This window comes from Phytophthora cinnamomi, assembly GCF_018691715.1.
Source record: "Phytophthora cinnamomi strain GKB4 chromosome Unknown Contig131, whole genome shotgun sequence".
NCBI lineage: Eukaryota > Oomycota > Peronosporomycetes > Peronosporales > Peronosporaceae > Phytophthora > Phytophthora cinnamomi.
The window spans coordinates 320,211-333,319 of record NW_027151064.1 but is presented as its reverse complement, the minus strand read 5'-3'; the positions used below and the strand labels follow the sequence as shown (position 1 = coordinate 333,319).

The 13,109-nt window shown below is 45.0% G+C and overlaps 1 protein-coding gene across 1 annotated transcript; it reads left to right on the top strand.

Moving 5' to 3' along the window:
- Positions 1 to 8,923: 8,923 nt before the first annotated feature.
- Positions 8,924 to 10,398, top strand: IUM83_17645 (uncharacterized protein; the record flags this gene model as incomplete). Its single annotated transcript, XM_067942607.1, has 3 exons — positions 8,924 to 9,463; positions 9,554 to 9,895; positions 9,964 to 10,398. 3 exons carry the CDS (start codon positions 8,924 to 8,926, stop codon positions 10,396 to 10,398), a joined length of 1,317 nt encoding a protein of 438 aa, XP_067779924.1.
- Between the last annotated feature and the right edge of the window lie 2,711 nt (positions 10,399 to 13,109).

Sequence of the window (13,109 nt, the reverse complement as noted above, 5' to 3'; positions counted from 1 at the left end):
CATCGATTCTAAAGCAACTCAAGGTAGTATGTGTGGATATGTACAGCAATCGATTGATTTCTGATTCTGAATTCAAATCGATTATCACGCGACTACTATAAGAGCAGAGCTTAGACGAAGTCAAGGTCTGCGACCCTAACAAGGTTATAGCTATGTTAGTACTCGACCCACGAAATATTTCCAAGAGCGGAGGGCTCTATAATCTAAATGCTGATCATAATCTAACAGAGCTCAAATCCATCATGAAGGATCTCCTCGTTAAGGAGGTTCCGTCGCGTAATCGTCCGACAGTGTGGGCGACTGATTCTAAGCCATACTCGAAAAAGACTGTCTCAACACAAACTGATGCCTCTGGCGAACAGTGGGAGAAGCACAGTGATACTAGCGGATCAGGCGTATGGGCCTATAAAAAAGAAGCGATCGGTCAAGACCTTTGCACTATGAAGTAATTGAAGCAATTTTTTTTTTGGCGCGGGCTAACGCCCCGCCCGGAGCGACTTCACGATGGTGGGGGAGAGGATCGAAGATCCCTCAGGGGAGAGAGCCCTGAAAGGGCTCGATCAACCAACTTCGTTGGTCTCTCCCTTAAGGCTCTTAGTCAGCTCTATTAACTCATCAAGACGTGCATACACATCGTCTCGATCCGCTTTGAGAATCTCCAACTCAGTCTGCTGTCTCAAAACCAGCTTATAAAGTAGACAGGAGACCTTGCCATAGTCAACAGTCATCTGAAGACCTTCCAGATCAACTGTTTCATCCTCGACGTGTAAATCTGGATTTGAAACGTAGTTGATACAATGGTAGAGGCCTGCCTTCAGCATTTCCTGAGCACAGTATCCGAGGTGCATAGGAGTGTCCTCCGAGTCGGTTTTGTATTTAAACATACAAGGCTCAATTTTCAGTAGACCATCGCACACAGAGTCCTCCACCGGTTCAAAACAATGCTTTAGACGTCGATCACTATATGTATAATAAGCAGTAGAGCTAAGCATTGAACCAGCACAAGCGATAGCTATTGGAACAGAGCTTATAGGACCAACTGTCGAGACAAGACCTCCAGATTGCTTGAAGTACGCTACACCAGTTGCCCCAGCGTCTATAGTGGTTGAAACGGTTATTCCCACGTACAATCCATATAGAGGCGAAGTACTACCAATACCTACCCTACCAGTAGTTGCTTGAATAGTAATATTAGTTTGATCATTGGTTCCTAATCTAAAATCATTGTTTGTAAAGGTTCCTATATACAAAGAATTAGTTGAAGTGCTCTTGCTCCCGTTATTAATTTCTACGACTCCTCGCACTGCTGTTGAATTAGATCCATACCAGTCCTGAACGATCGTAAATGATCCATCTAGCCATTGTAATCCATCAGACACAGTCGTAGCAAATGCGGATTGAGTAGCCGTTTGAGTAGGATTGATTATTACGCCTGATACGGCTTGAGTTAGATTACACCAAATATCGCCACCACAACCGATTCCTCCACCTACGATAAGGGTTCCCGTGGCTTGTGATGTAGCGGAGATAGCTCCACTCATATAAGTTGAACCACTGGGTATCCATAAAGAATGCGTATTGGTCAGAGTCATGTTGCTTCCAGCAGCTGGAGGGCCAGCGATATACAATGTAGCCGCTCGGCTAGTGATAACGCCAGTATTACTTGCAGCAATGGTGCAAGCGGCAAAACTATTCATTACAGCAGATGCAGCTGTGCCAGAAGCAGCAGTGCTTGAATTGGTATAGGTTTGCGACAGAGTAGCAATTTGAGGACCTTGGGCAGTCCACGAAGCTAGAGTTGTCGAAAGACCGACGAAGAGGTTCCTAGCCCCAATACCACCGCTAGCTACTAAAAAACCAAAATTAGGACTTGTTGAAAATGTTGTATTCGATAAGGTTACAATGCCAGATGCTGCAATAGTGGTTGCTCCAGCAATGGATCCCGCTAAATTGAATGAGCCGCCTATTCCAAGGCCACCAGAAATGATTAAAGCTCCAGTAGTGGTAGAACTCGAAGCTGTTGTATCTCCAAGTAGTACTTTTCCAGCATTGATCCATAGGCTGTATGCATTCGTGATCGTCATCGCCGTACCAGGAGCAGGGCAATTATCGATATATACAGTTGCTCCATTTGTAACGGTTTTTGATGAAAAACCACCAATAGTAGGCTGAGCAAAGCTGGTAACGACAGCACTAGCGAAGGTGCCTGACGAATTGATGTTATAGGTCGTTGATATTGAATTGTGCTGGATACCATTGATTCCCCAGGACGGATAATATGCTGCAGCTGTGCCTCCAATCGTGATATTTTTAGAAATTGCAAGCGAGGTAAGAGTGCCAAGAGCCGTAATATTAGGCTGACTAGCAGTTGTTAAGGTTCCGCTAATGTTACCAGAGCAACTTATTCCAGTTAGAGTGCCAAGAGACGTAATATTAGGCTGAGATGATGTACTCAGGGTACCACTGATATTGCCACTCACGGTAAGGTCCGTTAGCGCACCAACGGAAGTGATATTAGGCTGAGATGATGTACTCAGAGTGCCACTAATGTTTCCACTCACCGTAAGACCGGCTAGCGTACCAACGGAAGTGATATTAGGCTGGGCTGCGGTTTGGATGGTTCCAGTAAGGTTTGCAGATGATAGCGAATTGTACCAGTGATATTGCACGATGCATCAAGTACCAGTGATTTCGATAATGCTGCAGTGCCAGGTGTAATACCGATGACGTAGCTTGGCGCCGATGACACTGCTGCACCGTTAACAGTTAGACTTGAGCAACTTAGTGCTCCTAATCTGCTGAGTGATCCATCTGGAGCAACGACAAGAGCTACTCCAGGAATAGCTGTTCCAGCTGTTATGCCCGTAATATAGCTCAGTCGATAATCATTAATACCGAGATATAGTGTTTGGGCGTATGCATATGTCAAGTATCCCGTCTGATCAAGCGAGAGGTAGAATGCTGGGTTATAGCAATTAGAAATGAATAATGGTGGCGGATAACTAAATCCTGTCATTTTTAGCCTCTCTTATATACGTCGATCGATTTTCTTAATCATGAGCTCTATTAGACTGAAGTCAAGTGGCGCGAGCCACGAGACAAAGTCTCTAATCCCGCTTATTCCTGACTATGGAGGTTCTCTACCTAAGAAATACAAGGCTGAGTCGGTAGGTGATATCAAAGAGCTTGGTATCAAAAAGCTATTCAGAATGGTCATCCTTGGCCCATTGTTCTCAGGCAAGAACAACCTGGTTTTTCATATTCTAAAGCATTCACCTCATGTTTTCAGTCATCTTCACATCATCGCGAGGAATCCTCATCAAGAGCTGTACGACTATCTCAAGGACAAATGGGAAGGATTCATCACGTTTCATGAGACTCCTCCGCAAGTCGATGCCATCAGACACACTCCAGGCAGCAAACCCGAACTTGTCATCATCGATGATTATTCAAATGATAAGAGTCTACAGAAGAACGTTTTCAGCCATTATTTCACGAGAGGTCGCCATCATAAGTTGAGTACGATATTTCTGAGCCACAGCTGGTTTGGTACTGATAAGATGATTCGACTCAATACTGAGTACGTAGCGATCCTGAGAGCTAACTCTCGTCGCGATCTTAAGCTTTTGATCACAGACTTCAATATTCTTGGACTGACGGAGGATGGCATAATGCACTACTACAATCGTGCTATCGGGTGTGGTAAGGGTCAGATGTTGTTCATTGACTCGGTAAAGGGTCAAATCAGGTACAACTTTGATCAATTGATTAAAATTGGCGAAAACTATTAGTCGGATTATATAACAAATATGAGTAGTTTCGTCAAGATTGATAATACTAACTTAGTCCAAAACGGCTTGAATAATACCTGGCGATATCAATTTCCAGGCTCAGCTTGTAATTTCCAAGATGTCGAGGCTTCAATTCAATCGATTTCACTGTACAACTCCGAGTTCAACATCGATTCAGGGCAATTCGCTAACACCAGTTTCGCGATTGAAGTGCCTACTGCTGCTACCACTTCTACTATTAGTGTCAATCTCCAAGACGGATACTACTTGTACTCCGATATCAACCGAAACATACAAACGGCGCTGGTCACAGCTGGAGCGTATCTGATTGATAGTAATGGAAACAATGTTTTCTACATTCAGATCGAAGAGAATTCAACCTATTATGCGTGCCAGCTTGATTGCTCAGCTACGCCGACATCGCTTCCAACTGGATACACGCGACCAGCAACGGGTCTGTATTCAACAACTGGAACTGGTCTCCCAACGACGGCACGAGTTCCGCGTTTGATCATCAATAATGCCAATTTTGGTTCGATTCTTGGCTTTACAACAGGAACATATCCAAGTGCATCTCAGACGACTTCTACGAGTCTTCTGAGCAATACCATTCCAGCTATCAGCCCTTCTACATGCTACATAGTTCGGTGTGATCTTATCAGGAATGACTTCGTGATTTCGGGAGATACGATGGCCTGTTTTGATAAAGGAAATGCTGGTATAGGTCAGCAGATTCAGTACTTCCCATCGCATGAAACTTGGTGCCAGACGCATGACGGCCCTCGGGCGAGCATTACCCTCTCGATATGGAACCAGAACAATCAACCAGTGAAATTTCGTGATAATAGCGTTAATATCATGCTTCTACTGCGTAAGAAACGAAGCTAAAAAATAAGTTTTATTTTTCTTAGTACGATCACATAGTGAAAGAGCCCCCGGACTTGCTTTTACGCATAGAACGAAGCTTAGCCATATGAACCTTAGCTTCAGGGGAACCCTTCGAAAAATTGGTTGTCGCTTAGGTGCTACACCTACTCCAAAGCGATGCTTGATACCCTTGCGGACACTGCTGATGAGCTCGTGATGTTCAGGCTTGGTTGCCATAGAGTGTAGGAAACGCTCGCCCTCATCGATGACGTCAGTGATGATCCCCTTTGTCTTAGCATATCGGAGGGCATTGCCCGCATGTCGCTTGACATCTGCGAAACTAACGCGACCTCCTTCCTCATCACTATCATAATTTTCTACACCGATTCCGGTAAGAGACTTTAGACCTGCTCTAACAGGCACAGAAGCTTCAGGAGCACCAACCGCGGTAGCAAGAGCTGGAATGGCAGCATCAGCAGCCTTACTTAGTAGTCCTGAGTCTTTGGCGAATTTGAAACCAGACTTGATTCCCGACCAAATCTTACTCCAGATAGAGCCTCCCCGAGCCTTCTTGTAGCCTTTCTTAATTTCATGCTTCGTGATGTGAAGCCGGACGCCACGACCGCTCTTTTTGGCTTTTAACGCCTTCTCATGAGATTCAGGGTGCAAGTGTAATTTGGCACCTGTTCCAGCCAGCTCGGCTGCTGTAAGCGATAGCTTGCCAGATTTGACAGCTTTACGTAGCTTATGTGCGGGGACACCGCTAGAGATGACAAGTTCACGGTACATGATCGTAGTATATTTAACTCAGATTTTTAAAGCACAACGATATTTAAATTATAAAATCGTTTGAAAATATCCATGTGATTATGCTGCTTTGCATATAACCAAAGGATACACCATATGCCGCAATAAGAACCATGAGCTGATTGAGTTTGAATTTCGTTGTATCTCATTGAGCCCAAGTTTATAGGAGGACCTTCCCCCATACTATCGAAATACGCTCCATCAACAACGCAGACCCAATGACCTATTGATTGGTTTGGCTTGCGTAGTAGAATCAGAAATGATCCTTTCCTTGGGAGAGCCGATTTGATCTCATTCGACTCATAGATGTGATCAAGATGGATATCCAGCTGCTTCGCTAAAGATATTAAATCGTGATCAGAGGAGACTGGTTTGACTAAGTTCATTTAATTATTTTTCGTAGATCCTATATCGAGAGCTATATAAGTGCTCTCAACAAGTATGTCGGAAACTCAACTCGCCGATCAATTTCTATATCAGTCTTCGCTGAAGAGCGACCCGGCCGTCAAGGTCAGTTCACGCAAGCGCGTTCCGTATGTGATCGATCTAAATCAGGGTTCATACGCGAATGGCGTTATTACAATCGATGCTACTGCTCAGCTCAATGGGGCGGAGGGTTTCGCATGCCTTCGCGATGCGTACGTTGTAATCCCGTACAAAGTTAGCATGAAGAACACCCACGCACGTAGTACACTTGCATCTGTAGCCACCCGTCTATCTGTTGGTCTTAAATGTGGTGTTTGGAATGTTATCGATGGTATGTCTCTCGAGCTCAATGGTAAGTCTGTCATTAGCATGAGTGAGTACAAATTATTTGCTAACAACCTACGAGCTCAGGCGGAGACTTCGCTCGACTATGTAAATAAGCATGGTGCAGAAGATTTCCTTTTCCCTGATAGCTCGGGCTCGTTGTTATTCACATCTGGTGCCAGTAGTCTCTATGGTGATGGCTACAGCGTTACTGCTGCGGATATTACTCCAGCTCTTGGGACGTCTTCTACCGGCGCTGCTTCGTACCCTGTAAATGATGGATTCGTCAAGCGTCTTCTAAGCAACCCTCCAGTAGCTGGTGGTCAGAACACGAACGGATGGGCTACTATCGCATCGGGCGCTGCTAATACGATCGCTAACCAGTTTGGACGTGGTGCTTTTGTACCTGGTTCAACTGCTGCAGGTGCTGTTGCAGGAACGTGGAACTATATGCTTAAGATCAAACTCGTCGATCTTCACCCGATTTTCAAGGAGTTGGACCTCATGGCTAACCCCCAGATCAAGCTTCGTTTCCGAGTGAATCAGGGTGCGTCCGTCATCACACTTGGTGCGACTAAGTCAATGACTCTATCATCAACTACACTTGTTTCGGGTCAGGGCTGTCCTATTATGGTAGCATCTGCTGCTGGCTCTGCTCCGAACTCAGGTGTGTTTAATGTTACGACCGCAGGCCAAATCTCGGTTGCGTGGGGTGCGATTACAAACTCCCTGGAGCCTACTATTGATTCTACATACTTCCCATTCACGACTACCCGTCTCTATGTTCCGTTCCTTGATCTTGAGAACCCCCAAGCTATCATCAGTAAGCCTAACAAGACTATCAGATATATGGACTACTACGCGCAGTGGTTTTACCAGCGAGCTGGCACTGGTGTATCTTCTACTCAGCTAAATACTGCGTTTGACCTACAGCTGTCGGCAAGACTGAAAAACGCTAAGGTAGTTGCTCTACTTCCATTCGCGGAGACCTCTTCAGGCAACTTCAATGCCTCTACCATTCAGCAATTCCAAAGTTGCTTCGATAGCGCTCCTTGGACCGTCCAGCCTGGTTCGTCGATTCGTAATTTCAATGTACGTATTGGTAGTCAGCAAGTGTTTGATATCAGCTATCACTATGATTTCCAAGATTTCATTAATGAGTTCTCTAAGCTCGGCTCGATCAATGGTGACCAAACAAAGGAGTTATCGAACGGCCTTATTGACTACCAAACCTGGCAGCAGACTAACCGTGTCCTCGTAGCCGATGTGTCACGTTTGACCGAGAAGGATGTTCCTCAGAGTATCCAGGTAATGGGGACGAACGCCTCGACACAAGGCTGCAACATGTTGGTTCTTGTTGGATTCGAGAACGAGATGACGTTTAATAGACTCACAGGTGAGCTTTTAGAATATTCTGCTAACTAAGTTCTCGTTTGTAGGATCGAACAATTATATAATCGCCTTTCTTTAACATAATTCTATCATCATTAGTCTTGACTAATAGGAGCGTCTTACCTGACCCACGAGCGATTTGCTTAACTTTTATATCGATACTAACCTGGGACACGAGTAAGTGTAAGACTCCTCTATCTGTGAAGTTATTTATAGTTATGCTAATGATTGATTTGCTTTTTCTAAGATCATGAATGCCCATAATTAAATATTATTTTTCAAATATTTCCTGATGCCTATCTATATAGATAGACTGGATAATAATCATGAGTTCATTAACGTTTGGTAAGCATAAAGGAAAGGTTATTGAAGATGTATATGCTTCTGATCCAGGCTACTGTCGTTGGCTGCTGAATCAAAAGATTCTAATTGATTCGAACCCTGCGATTGCTGAGTTTTTATTAAGAGCAAATTCACTAATGATGACGGCTCGTTCCTAATGACGTGGGGAAAGCACAAAGGGAAGACTATCCAACAGATCTATTCATTCGATTGTGGATACATCGATTGGCTAAAGAAGAATGACTTTGTTAATGAGAAGATGCCCAAGTTGTTAGCTGCTCTAAATGAGCTCTAAGCTAATGGTATTTTTTTTGAAAAAAAATAGAGCCTTGTTAGCTTGATAAAAAAATATTTACAATTTATGTGTGCTTCAATAGCCACGCTCTATCCATTGCTGATAGGTGTCTTCTTTCCCTAAAGGGGTCAATACCATGCTTCGGGATATGATATTCAGTTGTAAATGATTTATAATCCGGATGATGGCTCTCAATATGACAAAATGGCTTATTAGGTGCCTTTTTACATTTCCTGCCTGAACTTGGAATAATATATTCACACATAATTATGGTTGGATCGTTGGATCGTATATATGATTATTTATATTTTTATATTGTATCTATCAGGATGGATCGTTCTTTATATTTGAAAAACTGGCAGTCATTTGTGCATTAGCTGAAACAATATTTAGAAGTATTGTAGCGTCTGAAAAATTAGAGAATGCTCCTTTGCATCAGAAGGTATCGAGAGGTCTTGCCCATTTTTTGACTACTTTTGGTATTCGACGGTTATATTACCTGTAGGTGGTAATATATTCGTTGAAAAAAAACGGGCGGTCATTTGTGGTATAATGCAACTACTGAAAGGCCCTCAGCCATGGAAATCCTCGTAGCTGACGACGACGCCTTCGTCTCACTTGAGGAGGTTCTCGCCTTCATTGACGGCTGCGAGGCCCAAGACCAAGCTTATCGGAGACCTTGGCCGGAAGCGCCCTGCACATCCACAGTTCTCCGCTCGATGTGTACAGTCAAATCACGCCAGCTGAACTGTTGACTCCGAAGCCTGTAAGCGCGAGACCCGCCACCAGGAAACGCTCGAAGCCCCAACGCACGACTTCAGAGTCGTCCTCGAGTGCTGATACTAAGCCTGTTAAGAAACCTCGAACCCGAAGTGCCGCTAGCTCGTCCACGAGACTCCAGCAACGCAAGCGAGCGGAGATTCAGGCGCTTCGAGAACAGGCCCAGGATCTCGAGGCTCAAGTGGAGTTGCTCAAGAAGAACAAATTCTTACCCGCAGATGTGGCGCTGGGTCTGGCCGCAGGACAGGACGACGGTGCGTTGGTGGTGGGCGATGTGATCCAGAAGCCACCAGCGAACTGGCACGAGATGGCCATTGTCCAGTACCGCGAGCGACTGGTGTCCGAGAAGACAAACCGCAGACTCAAGTCCATCCTAGAAAACCAGGAGAAGGTGAACGGAGCTCTGAGTGGACTGCTGCAGAAGCGCTCGGTGCTCAATGTAAGTGCTTATCGATACTTCTCTATACTATTGTGGTGGACCTTAGCGACACCGGATATCTGAGCTTGCCCACGTTTTGTTGATGCATAGGGCATGGAGTTCGTACTCTCGACGGAGCCTCGAACAGAGCAATCGCTACTGACGGCTGACAGCTCAATAGGTCTGGCAGACGGTGACAACAGCAAGGAGATTTTGATGGAGCTGGAAGAGCTCGTGCAGGGGTTGTACAAGACGTGGGAGACAAAATTCCACGCTACGACGCAATCCCCAGCCATTTCTTGTGATATGCGAATCAAGCAAGACGCGCAGCGTGGAAAGGTGGTTGAGTTTATCACAACGACGCCGTTGTCGTGCTCCGTGCAAGAAGCGAGCGAGATATTGTGGAAGGAGCTGACGACGTACCGCGACTACCCAGGCAAGGTGTACAAATATGTAAGTCTGCACATGGATCTTCTCCGTCGATTGTGCTGGGACTGACACGCGTGTATTTGGTATTTCAGATGAAGGCTAGCAAACCGAACGCACACGAGAAGAACTTTGTTATGAACGCGCGGAGCCCCTCGGGGATGTTGGAGCTGAACGGACTGCAATACATGCAGAAGTTCGAAGAGGCAGATCGCACTGTCTTCGTCATTGCCGAGCGCATGATACTTGCTTCCAAGAACTTCCAATTCCGTGACGAGTGCTGGATGACAGTCAACCCTTCCAGTGCCGAGACGAATGCGTCCGTCGTGGAGATTTATCTGGAGCTTTACATGGAACACGAAGATGAATCCCAGGTCAGTCCTGAAGACTTTTCGTACGCGCAGAGCAGTATCATAGGAAGTCTAGGCAACGCCTTCCGAAAGTTCTTTCAAGCACAACAAAATGCTCTGATGGAGAAGGCTGGACGTATTGTTCTGCCGACCTCGTCAAAGGTGAGTGTTATTGATTAAATTAGTTGATAGATTAACATATAAATCGTATACCTCTGATCGTGTGAAAATAAAACGCGTTGGCTTCCAGCATGGTAGTTTTTACGTATTATGTACCGAACAATGTCAGGAAATACAGGATCGAAAAGAAAACCAAGGTTTTGAGACAGTAGAGCTCGTACTCCGACGTACATGTAAGTACATGCAACTGGAATTCGAGTTTTCTTACGCAACTTCTCAGACCAGTCTCCATAAAACAAGATGTAGTTTGCCTAATGTAATGGGAAATTGTTAAAATGCCACGATGGATACAAAGTTTACTAAAAAAATAAATGCCACCCACGCGAAAGGCAGCGATGAAGTGTAAAATATTGCTGTGGACATGTGATGAAGATGCAAATTGCCCGTAAAGGAAATCTTATATCCACGTAAACTTGTTTGGCCTACAGCCTAAGTCGCGTTAATTACCTGATTTGATTCAAGTCTATTACTTTATGCATGTTCCAGCACTATCTGGTAGGCGGAGGTTTTAGGTGCTTCGCTTTAGGACCGAATCCACCGCAGCGACGCTTGTTGTGGCTCGTGACACCTCAAGAGGCAGACGATCGTCACAGATTTCTTTCAAGGCGTGAACACACCACGAAAGATCCGAAAGGGATACATAAAGTTATACGGAGTCATTTCACTTGAGGAGACTGATTCGACACCCTCCATATCGCTTTTTTACAGGGAAAGCATCAACAAACTCACAACGGTCCACTTTTTCAGGTACAGAGCTGCTGCCTACGCTTTGGGTTGTTGCGCAGGTGCAGAATCGTATTCAGACTCGGTCTTAGCTTTCACTAAGTTGAGAGAACAAGGTCATTCAGAGCTTTTCTGTTATTATACCCACCGGCCTAATATTTTCTTCTAAAGGATGATCCCACAAAGGGTGATCACTAGCCACAATAATTGCAGAGATGAGGCCTTGCTTGCTAGAACACGCCGTGCTAACTCGGAACACGTTTAGGGGTTGATTACCATGACTGGTTCTGCATCCTCTATTTGCAGCACTTGCATCCTGAATATATGCGCTCAATAGATGCAAGAGCTCAGTGCAGTTCCGATTGGTGCAGGCATATCTGCGCTGACAGTATCGCGGAATGGATATATTGCCCTTTCGAGTGGAATTTTAATAAACATTGTACCATCGTTGCATTTTAGTAAACGGGCAAAACTGGCAATTTAATAGTTTCCCCAGGTTTACTTTCTGCCCAGCAACGCACTCAGCATTGATGAACTGGTGCCTACTAAGTTGTATAGATATCATGTAAGTAGTACGGTGTCGAATATTTTGCGCTAACTTGAGGACTGGTGACCATACTCAGTTCTTCATTGATGGATCAAAACGTAACGGTGCTCAGGTCTGGCAGCAACTGCGATGAATTTCTTACTTGTGGAAGCTGACAACTCCCTCGAGATACTCGTACGAATTCATTCCACCTGCGACAGTCCGACGGTGGGTCATCGTGTCAATCTCACCGAGAAAGCCACGTCGGAGCCGAAATGAGTCCAAACCTGGAATAAAAAGAAACGAATAAGGCGATAAAGAACGTCGTCATCAATCCCACTAGTGGGCGGAAATAATGGTTTTCCAGGAAGCACAAATACTACAAGCAGGCTGAAGGAGAAGGACACGACAGCAAATCCGGCTACGCTGCTAACCTATATGCCAGACGTTTCGAAACTAAACCGCAAGCTGAAAGTCTTATGGGCTAATCAGCACCGTGTCAGCGATAGTTTGCGTGGTATGGCAATTCTTCACGTTAGTAAGTCATCACTTTGATAAAGGTATCCCGAAATTATTGGCGTTGACCAATACCAGTACGACACGTCATAGCTGAGTGAAATGAGAGTTGCCTACTACTCCGAAGTAGTTTGAATCCACTGCGTGTGGAGACAGGATGCATTTCAAGATGTAGTCCCTCAGCTCCCCAACTAGACTTCTCAAGTACAAAGCTTAGCTATTGAAGGGACTGATGTTATATTTGGTGCCGAATAGCAGCATGCTTGGTATCAATGGTCTTGTCATGAGCGTTTTAACACCACTGAGCCGTCTAAACCAGGCCCTCTACCCAAAACTGATAGTGTCTGATTAGTTAAATATTTGGACCAGCTAGCATCGTGTCTTGTGGGGCGTGACAACCTAAACACCATAGAAAAAAAACATTACAATGGTCTAGCAACAGTCTACCAATTCTACAAGTGTGTATAGTTCATGTTAGGCCTAACACTACTATCAGTTCGATAGAGGACATATCTCGCTAAATGGACGCGAGAAGCACGGGTACAACAACTATGAATGGCTGAATCAAAACCTACAGTATGAAGCGATCAGTCCGTAGCGCGAATGTCTGTCAACACGAAGGACCTTGGTCTCTTTTATCAAACCCAGCTGGAGTGGATAGCGATCGTGATACGTATGCTCCTGAAGCGAAATGATTTGCTAGCTGTAAAAAAAAAACTACTGCATTGTAGTAGGTTTAACTACAACAACTCGAATTCACGCCTTACACTATTTGTCGAGATAACGACGCTGCTAGTGCCTTTACGTGGACTATCGGAGTAACATGCGAGCTTTTTCTCGCGAAAAAGTTGTCGTAACTGACTGAACCACGGAGAATTGTTACGTTGCTGTTGGATCCTGACCCCAGCCAAGCGACGAGTCGAGAACACCACTATTTGTTATATTT